The sequence below is a fragment of the Lissotriton helveticus genome, chromosome 12 (assembly GCF_964261635.1).
Source record: "Lissotriton helveticus chromosome 12, aLisHel1.1, whole genome shotgun sequence".
NCBI classification, from domain to species: Eukaryota; Metazoa; Chordata; class Amphibia; order Caudata; family Salamandridae; genus Lissotriton; species Lissotriton helveticus.
In genome coordinates this window covers 577982875-578002849 of record NC_136073.1, presented here as the reverse complement: position 1 = coordinate 578002849, position 19975 = coordinate 577982875, and the positions used below count along the sequence as shown (strand labels likewise).

The 19975-nt window shown below is 42.1% G+C and overlaps 1 protein-coding gene across 1 annotated transcript in view; it reads right to left on the bottom strand.

Annotated features, from left to right (window-relative positions):
* CNGB1 (cyclic nucleotide gated channel subunit beta 1) overlaps positions 1-19975 on the bottom strand; it is a 1191945-nt gene that overhangs the window by 62180 nt on the left and 1109790 nt on the right. Inside the window, 1 exon segment of the mRNA XM_078668834.1 lies at positions 15745-15863. Coding sequence (XP_078524960.1) covers positions 15745-15863 — 119 coding nt within the window.

Sequence of the window (19975 nt, the reverse complement as noted above, 5' to 3'; positions counted from 1 at the left end):
CTGCCAGAGTGTAACAGGGATACAGGATCACAGTGCACAACAGGAATTGTGTGTAACATGCATTTTTTTAATTGGGTCTATTTTCATTTATGAACACAACCAGTTTCAGTTGGTGATCTTGAGTTTTGATTATTTCACACCTTGATTTTTACATGTAGCAATACAATGTATTTAGGTGAAAGTATGTAACTGCAGTGCATACTTGATTTTTGCTACTAAACCTATTAAGTGAAATGATGCATTTTTACAAGCAAGAGAGGTCTAATCTGAACATAGCAGGCAGCAGAGGGGATACAATATTGCACTAACTATTTCAAGTACTACTTTAAGCAGCGCAGGGTCAAAGGATGTTGGACATTTAGACAGCTATACCAAGCAAGGAAGCACATTGGATGCTAGATTGCATGCCAACTCGTTTCTGATCACCATTGAGGCCTGCAAAGCTACAAGTGCTTGTGGACTGGTTTTACTGGCTGGGAAATCCACTAGCTTGTTATTGCAGCTTTACTGGCATCTATATGGATATTTTGCCATCACTAGTAGTGTTTTGTTCAGTACCTACTGTTCCACTATTTCCACAAGATCTTGGTCTCAAGGTTCACTCTAATGAAAAGCTTTGGCATGGAGATACTGAAGGTCAACTATTTGAGGACACATAATCGACCATAACCAGCCTTAGTTCAGGTTTACGGCAGGTGATAAATGAACCAGACCGGTTTAACTGCCAACCGTCACCTACCCTGATTCCTTCATTCGGCTGAAGAGTGTGTCTACTTTGCTTACTTTCAAATCAGGATTGAGCGCACTGTCAATTCTAGGGCAAACCGGCCTCCAGTGTGAAAGGAGGAAGTGTTAATTTCAAACTTTTAGGAAAATGCCCCGGATTATCTCTTGACCTCCATAGCAGAGAAGCATCTACACTTATTCCTTGCATACCCTAAGGGACTTCTGCCATATTCTATATCAGAATGGGCGTTTAATGGTTGTAATTAAATAAACCATGACAGTCGAGCTCTAATTACAGACTGCCATTAATAAACCATTGCAGGACAGCTCTAATTACAGATTGTCATTAATAAACCATGGCAGTATAGCTCTAATTATAGATTGTCATAATTATATCATTTTAGAATAGCTCTATTTACAGAATGTCATTAATAAACCATGGCAGGACAACTCTAACTACAGATTGCCATTATTAAACCATCATAGGATAGCTCTAATTACAGATTATCGTTATTAAACCATGGCAAAATAGCTTTAATAACAGATTGTCATTAATAAACCATTGCAGGAATGCTGTAATTACAGACTGTTCTTATTAAACCACTGCAGAATAGCTCTAATTACAGATTGTCATTAAAAAACCATGGCAGGACAGCTCTAATTACAGATTGTCATTATTAAACCATCGCAGAATAGCTCTAATTACAGATTGTCATTATTAAAACTTGGCAAGATAGCTCAAATTACAGATTGTCATTATTTAACCATGGCAGAAAAGCTCTAACTACAGATTGTCATTATTAAACCATGGCAGGACAGCTGTAATTACAGATTGTCATTATTAAACCATTACAGGATAGCTCTAATTACATATTATTATTATTATTATTATTAATAAACCATGGCAGGATAGCTCTAATTACAGATTGTCATTAATAAACCATGGCAGGATAGCTCTAATTACAGATTGTTGTTATTTAACCTTGGCACGATAGCTCTAATTACAGATCGTCATTAAAAAAACATGGCAGGACAGCTCTAATTACAGATTGTCATTATAAAACTATCACCGAATAGCTCTAATTACAGATTGTCATTATCTAACCATGGCAGAATAGCTCTAACTACAGAATGTCATTATTAAACCATGGCAGGACAGCTGTAATTACAGATTGTCATTATAAAACCATCACAGGATAGCTCTAATTACAGATTCTTATTATTAAAGCATCACGGAATAGCTCTAATTACAGATTACCATGGCTGGATAGCGCTAATTACAGATTGTTTTTTTTTAACCATGGCATAATAGCTCTAATTACAGATTGTCATTAAAAAACCATGGCAGGACAGCCCTTATTGCAGATTGTCATTATTAAACCATCGCAGAATAGTTCTAATTACAGATTGTCATTATAAAACCATGGCAGGATAGCTCTAATTACAGACTGTCATTATTTAACCATGGTAGAATTCCTCTAACTACAGATTGTCATTATTAAACAATGGCAGGACAGCTGTAATTATAGATTGTCATTATTAAACCATGGCAGGACAGCTCTAATAAACGGATACATCACTTTCATGGTGGACCTGGAGCTGAAAGTAAATGGTTCCAAAACTTACACCATGACATATGGGGCCAAACCCAAGACAGAACCTGCTTTCTACACTGAATGACAAAAGCTGAGTGAATCACCTACCTTCTGCTATCTTGGGATACTTTTTGATAGTAAGACCTCATGGTCCCCGATGGTAGCCAGCAGAAGTGCGCAAATGGAGAAATCCATTAATGGGATATCCACATTTATAAAGAAACTGGGCTTTAACGCAATAAGGGAACTCCTTAATATATAAACAAGTAAGCAGTGGCAGTGGCTTCTAATGGTGCTGGGGTATGGGGAATGGCAAATATACAAAGTATCCAAAGTGTTGAGGACTCATTTTTTAAATACATCCTTTCCCTCCACTCTAGCTCGTCGAATTATGTATTCCACGCTGAATTGGGAATCCCGTACATCTCCGATAGATTGAAGATAGCCCCTATATTGCTTCACCATTCAATCTGGAAGCATGAGCAAACAAGTTTGAATAAACTAATACTCAGCGATGCAATGAATTTAGATCACGCGATGGAGACCCCTTGGCTGAGATATGTCAAATCCACATGAGAGATGATTGGCTTCCCAAAACTTTTCTCCAATATGGAATCTTTTAAATGAAAAGGTAAAGAACAGTGAAACAGCGTGCCCAGTACAATGCAAGAGAAAGAGATGAATGGCTGAGGGAATAAAACCATCTGTAGTCGCCTATAATAGAATGACCCCCCCCCAGATGGTTTGAAACCTAATTTGACCCTGGTTTGTAATGATCAGCAGAGGTTCATCCTGACTAGATTCAGGGAAAATATGTTACAATTGATGGTATGATTTCCAGATAACTGTCATGCCACGTCTGAGTTAGTAATGTGCCTGTGTGATAGTGTGTCACCCATAACCAATATGCACCTCATATTTTTTTATACATTTTATAAAATACCTAGGAAGAGATATATTTTATTTGTTTTTAAAACACTTAATTTTAGACAATGTAGGCCAGCACTCTTATTTTTACAACAATTACACACCCACTTGTGTGCTGTGCAATGTCTTCTTTTATGTCTGAGGTATTGAAAATAAGGAAACGCATGTGGGGGCAACCTTATAGGATAATTATTGTCTCCCCAAAGAGTCACCTGAGGGCACGGAACTGGCTTATTTTTTTAATTGTCTATTCCCCTGACGTTTAACAATTGCACTGTAAATATAAAGAGTAATTTAAAAATTGTAATTGTTTTAACTCATTTTGTAGTATACTTTTATGTTACTGAAAAGTATCGAGTAAAGTTATAATTGATTCATTGTCATTATTAAACCATGGTAGGACAGCTCTAATTAGAGATTGTCATTATTAAACCATGGAAGGATAGCTCTAATTACTGATTGTCATTATTAAACCATGGTAGGATAGCTCTTATTACAGATTGTCATTATTAAACCATGGCAGGATAGCTCTTATTACAGATTGTCATTATTATACCATGGCAGGATAGCTCTAATTACAGATTGTCAGTATTAAACCATGGCAGAATAGCTCTAATTACAAATTGTCATTATTAAACCATGGAAGGATAGCTCTAATTACAAATTGTCATTATTAAACCATGAAAGGATAGCTCTAATTACAGATTGTCCTTATTAAACCATGGAAGGATAGCTCTAATTACAGATTGTCATTATTAAACCATGGCAGGATAGCTCTAATTACAGTTTGTCATTAATAAACCATAGCTAGTTACAGAAAGGGCGGTCAATTATCTACACCGGAAGGCAAGCTACAATTTTTTAAATAAGGGCTTGTGATATAAGGCCGAGGCTGTGCAGGAGCCAACTCACATCACTGGCTGTGAGCGGAAGAGGGTTGCACGGGCCATGATGCATTCCAATCCAGTTCTTCCCGGAGATTAGAAGTATGAGTGAAGACCCTGCGGCAGTATCAGGGACTGGACAGCGCTCCAACAGGACAGGGTCCAATTACTCCTCAGCAAGGACAAGAAAGGGAAGAGAAGAAGGGGATAACATACTTTAGGCACAGAAAGGGTGGAAGTTAGCTCCGCGTTCGTACAAAACAATTATCAGCGATGGTCTTTTGAAATAGTTCATTCCTAGTGTCCTCTGATTTGTCGAGCCAACTCAATATGTCTTGTATTTCTGTTGACTTCAAATCCAGAGTAGACATTACCAAGCTGGTGAAAGAAGGATTACACTGTCCAGGCAGTGGTGGCAAAGGGCACCTGAGGGTCTCCATTAGACCCAGAGGCATATGATGTCCGTGGTTAGTATGCTACTTCTTTTTCCACACCAGAGAATTCACCACAGGCACATCATCAACCAGTGAATTTCCCAGAAAAAAGGGGCGAGGAGAGGCATAGACTTAGAGGGACAACTCCATTGTTAAAAACAAACAAAAACATTTGACGGCATACGTCAATTTAAGAGGAAGAACCCCACACATAGATGGAGGCTGACTACAGCCCTAAACCCTGTATGTTACCTAGTCGCATGAACGTCTCCATGACTGAACACCCATCTAGACTTTGGGAGCACCTCTGCTGCAGTCAGATCCTGTTATTTTTGCATACTAGCCAGAATGAACTAAACACAGTACCTTTTTAGTATTACATTTTTTCCTAGATATCACAAAGGTCAAGGCCATGACAGCCACATCCCGCCTTCTGTCCCTGCCATGGTTAAGCCAGGGACTATCAGCTGCGTCACTTCCCCCCTAGCCACCTCGTGGCCTAGGGCGCATCTCCCACAAATCTTCTGGGGCCCAAAGCCAGAGGTCTGCCAAATCCACTCCCCCTGGCAACTGCACAGTAAAACCCTCTGTAGTATGCCCTTAATCTAGCATGGGCATCCGGCTAGTGGCAGAATCCGGAACCATCTGCCCCAATGGCAGGATAGCACTACAGACAAATGGGTGCTTCAGATTGTCCAATGGGGTTATGCCCTACCCTTCCAACAGACCCCAATCCCACTTTGACCGTCCCCTGATTGGCTGACGGAGGACCACCTTGCGCTCTTGCAACAGAAAGTACTGACCCTTCTGGCTAAAAGTGTAATTGCGAGGATACCAGAATCAGAAGTAGGTTGTGGTTGCTATTCCTGCTACTTTATGGTGCCAAAGAAGGATGGAGACCTCCATCCTATTCTTGACCCAGACCCTCTCAATTACTTCTTGAAAAAGGAAAAATTCAAGATGCTCACCCTGGGTCTTATCTGCCTTCGAGCAGCTGGTATTGTGCCACCCATGGGAGTCTACTCGAACTGTGACTACAGGCCTGTCATTGCGATACAAAAGGGGATGATGGACGGAGCGTTAGAGCACACTCACCCCCAGTCAAATGATCTGGGTTTAATCCATCACCATTCTTTAGCTCTCTCCGCCACCCCAGTTCAGACATGGCCATATGCAAATCAGTCTGACCCTGTGCCTCATGGGAACAGTCCAGCCCAAACTGCCAAACCCATGTCTTCCCTGGACCGGAAACAAGCATCCTGGGACTGGTTTCTGGCATTGCAGCCGTCCTCAGCCAGGCTAGCTTGAATCCAGTGGCAAAGTGAGCAAGGGACTCACGTCTGAGCATACCCTGCCAACTTAGGGCAAACAAAGCGATACAAAAGGGGATGATGGACGGAGCGTTACAGCAAATCAAACACTCACCCCCAGTCAAATGATCTGGGTTTAATCCATCACCATTCTTTAGCTCACTCCGCCACCCCAGTTCAGACATGGCCATATGCAAATCAGTATGACCCTGTGCCTCATGGGAACAGTCCAGCCCAACCTGCCAAAACCATGTCTTCCCTGGACCGGAAACAAGCATCCTGGGACCGGTTTCTGGCATTGCAGCCGTCCTCAGCCAGGCTAGCTTGAATCCAGTGGCAAAGTGAGCAAGGGACTCACGTCTGAGCATACCCTGCCAACTTAGGGCGTACAAAGCGATACAAAATGGGATGATGAACGGAGCGTTAGAGCAAATCAAACACTCACCCCCAGTCAACCTGGTTGAGTTGGTGCTTGCACCTCTCATGACAGATATAGGTTCCCTTATATCTGAGGTCACTAAATTTAAAACCTATAAGTCACCCCTATGGCGGGCTCTGCAGTCCTGAGGGCATGGTACTTGGTTATGTGTGAGGGTGCGCCTGCATGAGTGGGACACCCCTACAAACCACAGAGTTGATTTGCCACACTTTGTAAGTGCTATCAGCCATTTTAATACATATAGTGGACATCAGTCATTATGAGATATCTAACTATATAGTGGCTGCCTGAACCCGGTCATGTTTGGTATCAAACATGTTGGAATCATACCCCAACACTGATTACAGTGTTGGAAGTATGGTCCCATGTACTGGGGGTTCCCTTTGGGTTACCCCCTGTACTCCCTGTAACAGCCTTTCAGATAGATACTGTCATTGTATAGTATGGTATGATATGGTATTGTCCGTCATTGAATAGTGTTGTATGGTATAGTATGGCTTCGCATTGTATACTATGGCATGGTATGATATGGCGTTTCATTGTATAATGCAGTAGAAAGTGGTATGGCTTCTCATTGTAAAGTTTGGCACGTTATGGCCTGCAGTTATATATTTTGGTATGGCATTGTATGGCCTGCCATTTCCTACTATGGCATGGTATGGCCTATCATTATATGGTATGGTATGACCTGCTGTTGTATATCATGGTATGGCCGGTCACTGTATGCTATTGTATAACGTGGCATGTCATTGTGTTGTGTGGTCCTAGGCATTAGTCTGATGTTTAATCCTTATTTTTATGTCTTAGAGTCAGAGAGGCCTTCTTGTTTGAAATACTGTCACCTTGTTTTGGTATTAACGATCATTTGTGGAGGTCTTGTTTGCAGTTCTTCCTACTTACTAGTTGGCTCATTGTTTGTCTGATAAGATCAGTCTTGTAAACATTCATTCCTATTAAAAAAGGTAACAGTTTCTACTGTAATCACAAGTGTATGTGATTTTGGGAGCATCGCAGTGGTTCTTATCCTACCACCTGCTGGTGTTTTCCAACCCCATTCTTGCTGTGTATGTCCACAAACCAAGGTGAGATGTTTAAATTAACTTTATTTCGATATGCAAATATCATAAAAGCATTACAGAAATATATAAAATAGCACATCGTAAAAAAACTGTACAAGTTAAAATTAAGTCAAATAAAAGGTTTGTGAGTTATACAACAATAAATTATTTAAAAAGGAATTAAATTGATATAGACAGTCTTTTTATGCGAATCAACCATGCCCATTTTAGGAATTTGGACACACCACAGACTATGGGGGAGGATGTGTCAGTTAATAAAATCCGTAAAGCCACCGTATAGTGGCGAGTTCCCAGTTGCCTGCAGAGAGGTATAAGCCAATATCTTCTTGGGCGGGTGTAGTCAGGGCACTCAAAAAAGAAATGAGCCACAGTTTCTGGCCTAGTTGTACATAGTGAACAGTATGGTGATGCCTGCGCGGGTGTATTCCATCTTGAGAGCAAGTCTCCTAAGCAGGAATTGTAATTAGGTCCAAATAGGGCTCAAAGGCAACAACGTCTTTTATTTTCAAGTAAGCTGCGGTGGAGTTGCAGTGACGTGGATTACTGATGAGCTGGGCAGAGACCCACTCCCAATATAGTTTTTTCAGGGTCGCCTTTGGCGGGGCAGATTGTGTAGTCCAGCAAGACCCCAGGCCAAGGTCTCCCAGGAGATTTTTGATATCCCTGAGCCACTTGATCTTATTCCAACCACACATTCCCATCACCTCTGACAGCCCATCCGCATATGATTTCAATTCGGGAACTCTCCACAGACGAGCCCATAAGAGGAGTGGCCGGAGGTGAGCCTGGTCCTTAACTGCTTTGCAACCCGCGTCCAAAAGCACCGGAACTGTTGGAGTGCTCATCGGAATGGCCAGGAGGTCCTTCAGAAATGTACTCTCTGCCTTGGAAAGTACCTCCATAATACCAAGGCCCCATAGTTCAGCCCCGTAAAGAGATGCCGTGACAGCTCTGGCTTTGTAAATGTCAATTACTGGAGCTACACATTGCTTGGAAGAATTACGGTACTCACTCAACAATGCTCCCCCCACCCTTTTGTGACTAAGGGTCATTTTGTTGATATGGGGTGACCAGCTCATGACATCACTCATGCGGATCCCTAATTAATCAAATTCTGAGACTCTCTCAAGGGGAACAGAATTTAGTACTGGAGGACGACCAAGCTTGCGTGGAGGGTGCATGATCAAGTATTTAGTTTTTTCCACGTTTATGACCAACCCTCTTGTTGAGCAAAAGTCCTGAAAGCGATTCAAAAGCTTCTGGAGGCCCTGGGGAGTTTTTGAGATAAGGAGGGTGTCGTCCGCAAACAACAGGGTTGGAATCCTCACGCCCCCCAAGGAGGGGGCGTCTGCTGGTTCTTCAAGCAGGTGCTCTACCACACCATTCACGTACAGGGAAAATAGTGTGGGAGCTAGTACACAACCCTGTCGGACACCCCTATTAACCGGGATCCTAACGGTCTTTTCCCCGTTCTGGCCCCATCGCACCTGGGCATAGTTGTCATTATGTAGTTTGATGAGGAGCAGTAAGATGTAAGGGGGCAGCCCAAGACCCTGCAAGACCCTCCAGAGTTCCTCCCTAGGAACCAGGTCAAAGGCAGTCTTCAGGTCTATAAAGGCCAAGTAAAGACTGCCCTTGCCCAGTTCCACCACCTTCCAGTGTAGAAGCAATAATCTAAACACTTGCTCAATAGTTCCTGTACCGGAACGAAAACCCGCCTGCAGGTCGGACAATATATGGTTTTCATCCCCCCAGTGAAGAATCCGCCCCAAAATCGCCTTTCCCGCCACCTTCTGAGTAGAGTCGATGAGGCTTATTGGCCTATAGTTCCCCGGTTGGTCCCGACAACCTTTTTTAAAAATTGGGACTACCTCTGCCCCTTTCCAAGACTCAGGGACAGGACCTCCGTCTAGGATGGCATTCAAGATAGCAGAAATCAGTGTGCCCCATTCACCCGGATAGGCTCGAAGAAGATCCCCTGGCAGCCCATCAGGACCAGCTGCTTTCAGGGGTATCAGGGATTTGATCAAGTTCATAACCTCCCGTGCAGTAAAGGGATCAGTGGCTCTATCCAGTGCAAATAGGGGAAGGGAAAATGGGTCATCAAGTGACCCTTCTACAGCTGAATAAAGGGCCTTAAAGTGGTTGAACCACGTCTGTGCTGGGATCGTACAAGTCCTCAAGGTGTCATCAGGGAGATTCCTACTGCCCACCAGGTCCCAAAAGCCTTTAGCATCTCTCCTCCTACTTGCAGCCAGGAGATCCTGCCAAAAGTTATCCTCCCATTCCTTTTTGGCAAGTTTCAAACATTGTGAATACAACCTTCTAGCCTCCCTAGTCTTTGTTTGGCACTTAGATTTCACTGCTTCCACGAGCAGTGTCTTGGTTACCCTGCACTTGTGGTTATACCAACCCTGTCTTTTACGTGGACGTGTCTTCCCGCCATTGTGACTGAATGGGACAATAAACAGATTGCTTATGGCCTGAGCTAGACTAATCGTGCAGCTCCACCGGCCCGCCCTCAAGAGAGTCCAAATTGTCTGAGGCTGTGGTTAAGAGCTGAGATATGATGGACATCTTCTCAACCGAGAGCGTGAGCTTAGCCCACTTCAGCCGTCTACCACAGTTCAAGACAACTGATTCACCGGGTACAATAACACATGTAGATGGACCCCCTATATCCTCAAACCACCCAGGAGACAAGGCAAGGGAGAGCAAGTTGTGATCGCTCTCCACGGAGGATATGATCTCCATATCTTCCACCGAGCTCCATAGGTGGACGTCAAGCAGAATGTAGTCAATTCTTGACGTGTGGTTGGGCCTATTGTACGTATGGGCTCCCGCTTTATCAGATCTAGTCCTTCCATTGAGGGCCCTCACGTCAAACTCCATGGTGAGAGAATTGACCTGGAGTGCCACCTCGGTCCATCTCTTAATTGGGCTAAGCTCTAAAGCCGGTATCCCCCTCCTATAGTCGTCCTCCTCCTGATCTTGGGTGACTTCTGAGCCAAGAGGCTCAAAGGTGCAATTAAAGTCGCCCGCGACCAGGGTACATAGCTTATACGGGGAAGATCTAAGCAGACCCTCTAAGAGAGCTATAGTGGGTGATTGTCTGCCTCCTTTCATGCCCCGCGCGTAGATATTAAAAATGTTAAGAATGACTCGACCCCTGGAATTTTTTAAGGTGATATTAAGGAGATCCGGGCAGTTTGTTTGATGCTCCTCTACCCTGCAGTTAAGGGAGGAAGATACCCAAATAAAGAGGCCTCCGAGGGACGCCCCCTGCCCAATTCCGATCAAACAGCAGGTGTAAAATGGGATGAATAACCCGCCTTGTGCAGGGGCTCCCTACTCCAGGTCTCCTGGAACACGCAAATGGAGTATTCCTCCACAAGAGCATTCCAGTCAGGCAAGGCCAACTTCCTAACTAGTCCATCCACGTTCCAGCTGAAAACCCTAATAAGTGGGTCCGTCACAGCTGCAGCGCTACTGGACATGACAGTGCCGACCAACCCTACCTCTGCCAAAGTGGGCTGATCGGTAACAACTTCAGTTGGATCCCGCCCCACACCTAGTTCCCGATTAGCCATTAGGGCTACCTGCCTCCCTGTTGCGGTAGGTGAATCTGTCAACTTTAGAGATGAATGGGAAACTCCATCAGTTTTTAAATCCCCCCGTGCCTCCCCAAGAGAATCAGCAAGTCAGTACCCCCTGGGACCCCAACTCGGCCTCTGCCACACAGCATGTGGCTGGAACAGAGGTATTGCAGGATGCCATTGGCTCTCAAAGATGTTATAATAAGTAGCCCCAGGGATTTGAACAGGACATTTCATAGCCGGCCGTGGGTAGAAGTATATTAAATCGACCACATCGATACCTGGTCCACCCGTGACCTGCTCAGAATTACATATTGCGTGAGCAACTCTCATATCTTGAAAGTTGACTACCACGCAATCACCCTCAAACGGTTTCTTTCCCTGTCCAATCCAACCTACCCTTCGCACTCCAAGAATCACCCCATCCACTCCCATGGGAAGGGGTCTATTGGCTTTTAGCCAGTGGATGATTTTATTCTTCAGTGCCTGGTGGTTTTCTAGCTGAGCGTCCTTCATTAATTAACAAGCATTGACAAAGCAAATAGGTTTTGCCTATGGGAGAGCTATTGGTTTTGTCAATTTCTTTAGGAGATTTTGCATAGCATTGCTGAAAGTTGGGAAACAAAAAGCACTAGAACACAGTCAGTGCAGACTGCATGGCACAGTGATCCATTTTCTAACTATCGTATTATTCTCTGCCTTAACAAAATAACAAATTATCTTATGTCTGAGCTGAAGTTTTCTGTCTTTGCACCTCATACAGATAGCACCGAAAAGATCCAGCAGAGCACGGAATACATCTTTGTAACATCTATACACTCGGTAGCGTGACATTTGGCTGTTTTTTATCCTGGCGAGATGGGAGGGAGCAAGTAACAACCGGGGAAGGGCAGACTGGACAAGCAAGAAGGAGTGTGGGGGTGGGGGTTAGGGCAAGCAACAATGAGGGAGGGGGAGGGAAAAAAGTGCAAGTAAATGGGAAAAAGTACCTCTGAAAGCGACAAGCAGCAGAATGACACTGGGCAATGGAAGCAGTACATGGGCCATGCTCTAGGGTAGGGACAAACATACAATGAGGAACTTAAGCCTGCACTCGCCATTCAAAGAAAGCAAGGGAATGAGAGTGGTGATAAAGCCAATCGTTGTAAGTCAACAAAATGTCTTGCCAGTGACAGGGCATGCGCTGCTTAGGGAAGACTCAAAGTACAGGACGTGGGAGGGGAGGGTAGAGAGGGAGAGGGCAAACTGCCAAAGAGACGAAGGTGCCTACCAAACATACTTAAGGGCATAAAACAACCAATAGTGCCCTCAAAACACTTAGGGGTGCTAGGGTGAAGGCAGGAGACTGTTTAAGGAGATGGTGGGGATTTGTCCTGCCTGAGGGCAAACACTCTTTACCATGCAGGACCTTTACCTGTACTAGGCAGGAAAGTATTTGTACCTTTATCATGCAAAAGTGTACCCCACAGGTAGGTTTTTTAATACCAAATAGCATACTTTTGATGTTATTTAAAAAAATTAAGATTTTAAGGTTTAGGAATGGGTAAAGTTAAAGGGAGATAAGGGTGATTTTAAGGTTTGGGTGGTGGGTAGAGATAAAGGGAGCTGAGGGTGACTTGAGGGTTAGGGTTGGGCAGAGGTGAGTGTGACTTGAGGATTCAGGGGAGGGTAGAGGTAAAGGGAGGTAAAGGTGATTTTAGGGTTCTGGGTGGGTAGAGGTAAAGGGAGGTAAGTATAATTTTAGGGGTGGGTAGAGGTCAAGCTCAAGCATAAACCTTTCGAAATCACTTCATGTCTGGTTATGATTGAAACATCCTCTAAATTATAAAAGTGATAACCAACAAATAAGTAAATGTAACACAGCACCAAACGTTAATTCAGAAAAAAACATACTGTATGGCCACAGTCTTAAACGAAGGGAGTATGTTTACGGCTTCACCGTCAATAAAAGCCCAGGTAGCCGAAATGTATGTTTCAGACATTAGTCACATGTGACAAAGTTTTGTTATTTCTAGTTGTTTGCATTCAGCTCTTGGAAATATAATGAAGAATAAGCAGCTTCAACTCGGATGGTTTTAAGTTGTCTTTCAAGCAAATGCAAAAGAAAATGTACCACAATCCGAGTGCCAGCAGTGCAGAAGAACACTAATCAAGAAATCAATCAGTAAGTAGTTGGTCCATACTTCGGGAAGTAAACAAAAACACAGGGAGAAAAAGTTAAGGCAAAAAGGCTCTGACATAAGCATACCAATGAAAAGCAAGACAATATTTTGACTATGAACCCAGCCAATGGTAAGTAATGGGCGGGCTAAAAGCACCATTTATTTGAAAAACAATAGATCGTGGTAAGTGTGCTGTCTCAGGCGAGTCCTAAAAACAGGGATGACTGCGGGGTGTAATCTTATACATTCTTGTTTGGCATTTTTGTTACTTTGGAGCTGTTTCCGGGTGCTGCTTTATAAAATACCGATATCTTCAGACCCCCTAAGAACAAATACTTCAGCATTCAGAGTGGCGGCTTCATGTAGGTATCAAAGGGCTGAATGGTGTTCACTCTATTTGAGAACTGATAAAGCGGTAATGTTTGCACAATTCCAGATGGGTGATTTTAACAGCGCTTCATACATTCACGATCTGCAAACAGCAGTGAAAGAGGGAAACAGGAGTGTGTCTGACCCAAAGACAACCACGTTTCTGTGGTTTTAGAGTTCACACCAGCATCCTTGCAGTCTGAGGGACCCTGAAGCTTCAAACAGAGAATAGATTTTCTAACACATTTGCGAATTTAAATAAGAAAAAGTTCATTTCAACCGAATACAACTGTGGGTCTAATCCAATGTAAAAATGCAAGCTCGAGTCACACATTTATTTTTTATTGCACCTATGCCTTCTGCATGAGTTTGGCAAAGATGGCCACAGGGAGGCATTTAATGATTTATATTTTGTTTTTGAGAGTGCCCTCTGTTCTTTGTCTGCTGTACATACTTCTATAAACGAAAAAAATCCATATTTAAAGAGCACTGCTAGATGAAAACTTACACTGATCGGCCGAGTGCTGTGAGGGAAACCCTTGATATTTGTGAGATTTCAAAACATGTAACTCGAGATCGCATCAGTGCAGAGAAAAAACTTGTACCATCAACCCCCAACAACAACACATTCAAATAAGTTGAGAAAAACATGCTGTTGCATTGACTGCTTTAATAAAAAGCTGGAATTGCCAGTTGAAAACAAGAAATTGATATGAAATATTAAATAAGTGCATGGCTAAAATGTCAAAGCACCTCAATTTGAGTGTGAACAGTGGAACAACTCTAATAAAGACATTGATCAGTAGTTGGTCTATGCCCCATTGGAGGAACAAACACATGAAGATAAAAGGCATGCACAGACCAATAGGTAGCAAGGGAATGAAAGTGGCAATGAAGCCAAACAATGAGAATAAGAGTGTAAGCCCCCTTGTAAGTTAAGTTAACGAATGATCTTGAGGCAACAGCGCATGCACTTTCTCAGTTGGCAGCTAAAAACAGAGCAGCATCTTTTGACTCTGCAGATGTTGGTTGTTTTTCGGAAGTAGCAAAGCCTTGTTAGTAATTTGGGAACTAGGTCTATTAACCTTGTTATGGTATTGTATGGTATGGTCTGTCATGGCATGGTATGGTATGGTATGGTATGGTATAATATGGCCTGTCAATCTATAGTATGGTAGAGTATAGCCCATCTTTGTATAGTATGGTATGATATGGTATGGCCTGTCAGTATATATTATGGTTTGGTAAGGTATGATATGATCCTCCACTATATGGTATATGATATGGCATGGCTTGTCATTGTATTATGGTATGTGATGATATGGCCTGTCATAGCATGGCATGGTATGAGAATAGAGCAGCGTCCATTGACTCTGTGGATCTTGGCTATTTGTCTGAAGTGGAAGAGTTTTGCTAGAAAATTGGGGACTAGGGCTATTAAACTTGTTTTTGTATGGTATGGTTTGGCCTATCATTGTATAGTATAGAATTGTATGGTATGGTATGGCCTATTATTATATGGTATAATATGGCATGGTATGTCTTGTCGTTGTAAGGTAAGTCATGGTAAGGTATGGTATGACCTGTCATAATATAGTGTAGCATAGTGTGGTATGGTATAGTATGGCCTGTCATTGTATAGTATAGTTTGTTGTAGCCTGCCAATCTATAATATGGTATGGTGTGGTATTGCATGCCATTGTATTATATGGTATGGCATGGTATAATATAGCATGGCTTGTTTTTGTCTCAGGCAAGATCTAAGAACAGAGATGCATCGTTTAACTCTGCAGATGTTGGCTGTTTTTTTGCAGCAGCACAGTGTTGCTACTAACTTGGGGACTAGGTCTAATAACCTTGTTATGATATGGCATGGCCTGCCATGTCATGGTGTGGTATGGCTTGCAATTGTACAGTAGGGTATGGTGAGGCCTGTCATATGGTATGGTATGGCCTGTCACTGTATAGTATGGTATGGCATTTTGTAACATATGGTATGGCATATGGCCTTTCACTGTATAGTATGGTAGGGTATGACCTGTCATTGTATAGTGCTATTGACCCTGTTGCTGTTAACTTTGTTATCTATAGCTTGGGGCAATAAGGGCTGTTAATTCCTCTGAAAATTGCTGTGTTGGTAATCAACAGCCATTAGATTCCTCTGTTGTAACCAATAACGCATAGCTCATTATTTGCGGAAAAGCTAAAAATGCATTCACTGACCTGATTTCTCCAAACACAGATCCGGATTTAAGAGTGACAAGCACAGTCTTTCCATCTGGCCCTCCTAACACCTGCACCTGACCGGCTTTGATGATGTACATCTCCCTGCCGATTTCCCCCTGAAAGAGAGGAGAGTGATTTGCCTATTGCATACATGGGAATACTCAGACAATACAACAGACACATTTCAAATGCAAGCACATGAGAAATAAACAGCAAGCGTTTAAGTCACAAGAGGTATTAATTGTAAAGCTGCACTCAGAAGTACTTTTCCGTACAGGATCCCATTCATGGTTTTTCATGATTCACATAACACATCTGTAGTGGTAATAAAATGTAATTTGTTTAATATTGCTATTTTCCCAATGCTGATCTGTACACAGGATATACTATTTTTTTCTTACCTCTTTCAGCATACATCAATGGTTCTTAGAGAATGGCAATCAATGACTCTCCGGCCCTCTCAATTTGAGATCCTGGGCAAAAGTAGGACTTGATTTAGCATTGACAATGGAGAATCCTCTGATTTTGTTGAGGAAGTTCTAAAAGGAGAAGATAATTCACCAGTGTAATTTCCTCATCCTTAATATCCATGAAGTTGAAGACATTTCACTGGTAGATTCTCTGGATTTAACTTTTATGCCCCAAATTTGAAGTTTTGGTTCGATCATCCAACTCTAAACCAGGTCTTTAATCTTTATGCCTCTGGTGACGATCTAGCTACGAAAACTGTGATAAGGGACCATATATTAAAGGATAATAGCAATGAAAGTTACTATGCTTTGGAATTGGATGAGTTCAAGATGTGATTCACTCCCTGAGAACATTTGTTTTTAATTGCCCTAATTATGTATTTTAAAACCCAAACTTTCAAATAAATTGTCCAAGAACCCATTGGTTTTGAAGGCAGTTTAGAAGGGTTACTTGTTACATATTCCAGAACTTCCATGGGTTAAAAGCAATTCCCAGCGTATTGGGAGGGCTGGACCCCAAAACCCCTTCCAAAGGATAATAAATACAAAGGACAGTAGTGGTGTTTCCAAAACAAAATTTTAGAAAAAACCGCACATGCACTGTTATTGGTAAGATAGATTCAGTACTGGACAGTAAATAGAGTCTCTACAAACGTGAGAGACGGAGTGCTACATTGACCAATGTCCCCCACTACCCAGAGGAACAACACCCGTTAAATCAAAGGATTCCCGAGTATATACATGAGAAAGAGAAAAGGTCAGGAAAGCACAATCCTGCGATACAGCCGTATATACAACTGATATAGTATACAGTTAGAGTAACATATAATAATGTCAATAGCTTCTCCTCTGTTATAGGACAAAAGGGTAAATAAAGTTCAAATTTCGTGTCATTATTTTCTTTATTTATTCTTGAAATAACTTCCGATTCATAGAACAACAGCCCACACGTGTTTCGTCTGTACTATGGATAATTACAAAGACTTTTTCAAGGCTCGAAAACAAGAGTACTCGAACACATATGATGTCAATTCATCTGTAATGTGTAGTAGATTGAAAGCTCCAGCAGTGATCATAAAACCCCAACTGAAAAGTTCGAATATGGAGGAATGTAGGTTGTGCAGCAAAAGGATCACAGTATGGATATATTAACCATGGGCATCTAGGGCATGTCAACGATGGGTTTATCCATATGAAGTAAACATCTACAACATCACCGTAATTTAAACAATGAATCCAAAGTAGTAGAATCAGTACTTGGTCAAATTATATATCACAGATGATAAATATAGTGATATACGACTCAATGGAAATTTGCCGCACACGTGCTGTGAAAAAACATCAAGTCGAGCTGAAAGAAGTTGCACCAAACACCGGGGTAATAATATGTCCCAGCGGTGTATTTGAATCACCGGCGTGCTAAACGGTCACTTGTAGGTTCCATACACTTATTGGATAATCAGGCACCACTTGGTAATGGCGTTCTGTAAGATTACGTGTCGGCTGTTCTTCTATGAATCGGAAGTTATTTCAAGAATAAATAAAGAAAATAATGACACGAAATTTGAACTTTATTTACCCTTTTGTCCTATAACAGAGGAGAAGCTATTGACATTATTTTAAGTTATATGTTACTCTAACTGTATACTATATCAGTTGTATATACGGCTGTATCGCAGGATTGTGCTTTCCTGACCTTTTCTCTTTCCCTTCCAAAGGATGTTGGGAAAACAATGCAAACTTGATCAAAATTTCCCTCAAAGTTCATCAAATAGTCATACATTTTACAAGCAGTTCAAATAATTAGGGTATGTAGTTTCACATGTCCACATTTCATTTATCAACATGTATCAGCCACTTTTGCCTTACACTTCATTTCACTTTTCTACCCAGACACTTTCTAAGCAGATTCTTAAATCCTATAATATGACTGGTAATCTGCTTGGAAGAGGAAGGGTGATAAATTATATAGATCTGACAATCTTGGATAGTATAAAGCAGGGCTGTTCCCTTATGTTAGAAATATCTCACATACCCGGACACGAGAGCCATCATTCTGGTTACAGAAACCTTATAGGTTCAGATAAAAAAAAGTTTCCTAATGGTATACTAATATTACAGGTGTTGACATCGGGCAGCAGTTGCTATAGCAGTATAAATAATTAAAAGCCTCCACATCTGTCATAATATAAAGCCCATAGCACAAGTGCCCTCTGACACCAAGGAAACAACAGCAAGAGGTATCTACAACTAATTATGAATAATCATTCACATATCAGCTTTAACTATCATATGGCAATGCAGTATAATTCAGCCCTCATATATCAGCATGACTTTTTCTGAAAACATACATATTCAGCTAAAGAACGGCAGTATTTCATTTCAGTCCAGATACTCAATTTTCAGCAAATGTTTGTAATTTTCAGAAAATAACTGTTTGACACCTAAGTATCAGCTTTTAATTTGATTATTTTTTTTTTAATGCATGACTTTGGATCCCAAGTATCAGAATTTTTTTACGCTAAGTATCTTGTACAGCCCTCCAATGTCTTTTGGCTACCTACACACTTTACAAATAACATATACATACACACTTACACACATACCTAGGGTATTCACATATACTAGTGCTCCAGATAGTAAGTAATGATTGATGGAGTAATGGATCTGCAAGCCCATTTACCAACACCAGGGGCGGCTCTAGGCTCATGGTGGCCCTGGGCAGGGAGCGTAGGTAGGGGGCCCCGGAAGAGGGGGTCCGGGCAGGGCGGAGCGCGGAGGCCAGTAAAGAGGGGGGGGGGGGGTGTCAGGGTGTTTAGAAGTGGAACAGAGCCGGAGGCCACCAAATCCCTGCCAGGGGCCGCCACGCAAATATGTATCCATTCTCAGAGGATTATTTTATTAAGGATATATATTGGCCCCTGGCGTTTGGTGGCCCTGTGCAGGTGCACAGCTTGCACATGCCTAAGGCCGGCCCTGCCAACACAATATGGCAGTTATGTCTGTTAAATGCCAGGCTATTCACCAGAGATTGGGAATTCCTACCATATACCAGGGATGCCCATCAAGAGGCATGGGTTGCAGTCATATGTCAGAGATTGCCATCATTAATCACAAATATAATATCAAGGTTTGTCACAAATATTAGAAATGCAGATTCTAGTAGCCAAGGGCCTTGTCTCCCAAGAGCCGAGCACACAGATGTTCAAATGACAGGCAAGCATAAAGTAACTGACCCAGAGGAAACTGGGAAGAAGAGTTAGGTAATAGATAAACATTGGTCCTGATATGAGGCATGGGCACTCCAATACACATCTGTCAATGTGACCAAACAGGTATTCAGCGTAACACCATGTATTGTCAGATATATGAACTGCCAAACGTTTAGTTATTAGAAACATAAAATATAACAAAGAACTATGCATACTGAAGAGTGTAGACTAGTCGGGTGCATGCCACAAAGGGTGAGCTTCACAATTTCCACAATAATGGAGCCAAGAGAAGGAATGAGCAGATAGCTGGAGCGCCAGAAAAGTTTTTAGGCTGGAGACAGCAGGATTGTAGCCAGGAGTGTCTGAGAAAGTAAGTGCCGAAGAAATGAAAAATTCAAAGGGCACACGATGGGAGATTGGGAGAAAATTGAGTTGACACATGAAGGAATATCATCAAACATACCATTGGCAGACAAAGCAACACATGTTAAAAAGGTATTTTTACCAAATATTGTGTGAAAAAATTGTTAGACACATATATTGTGA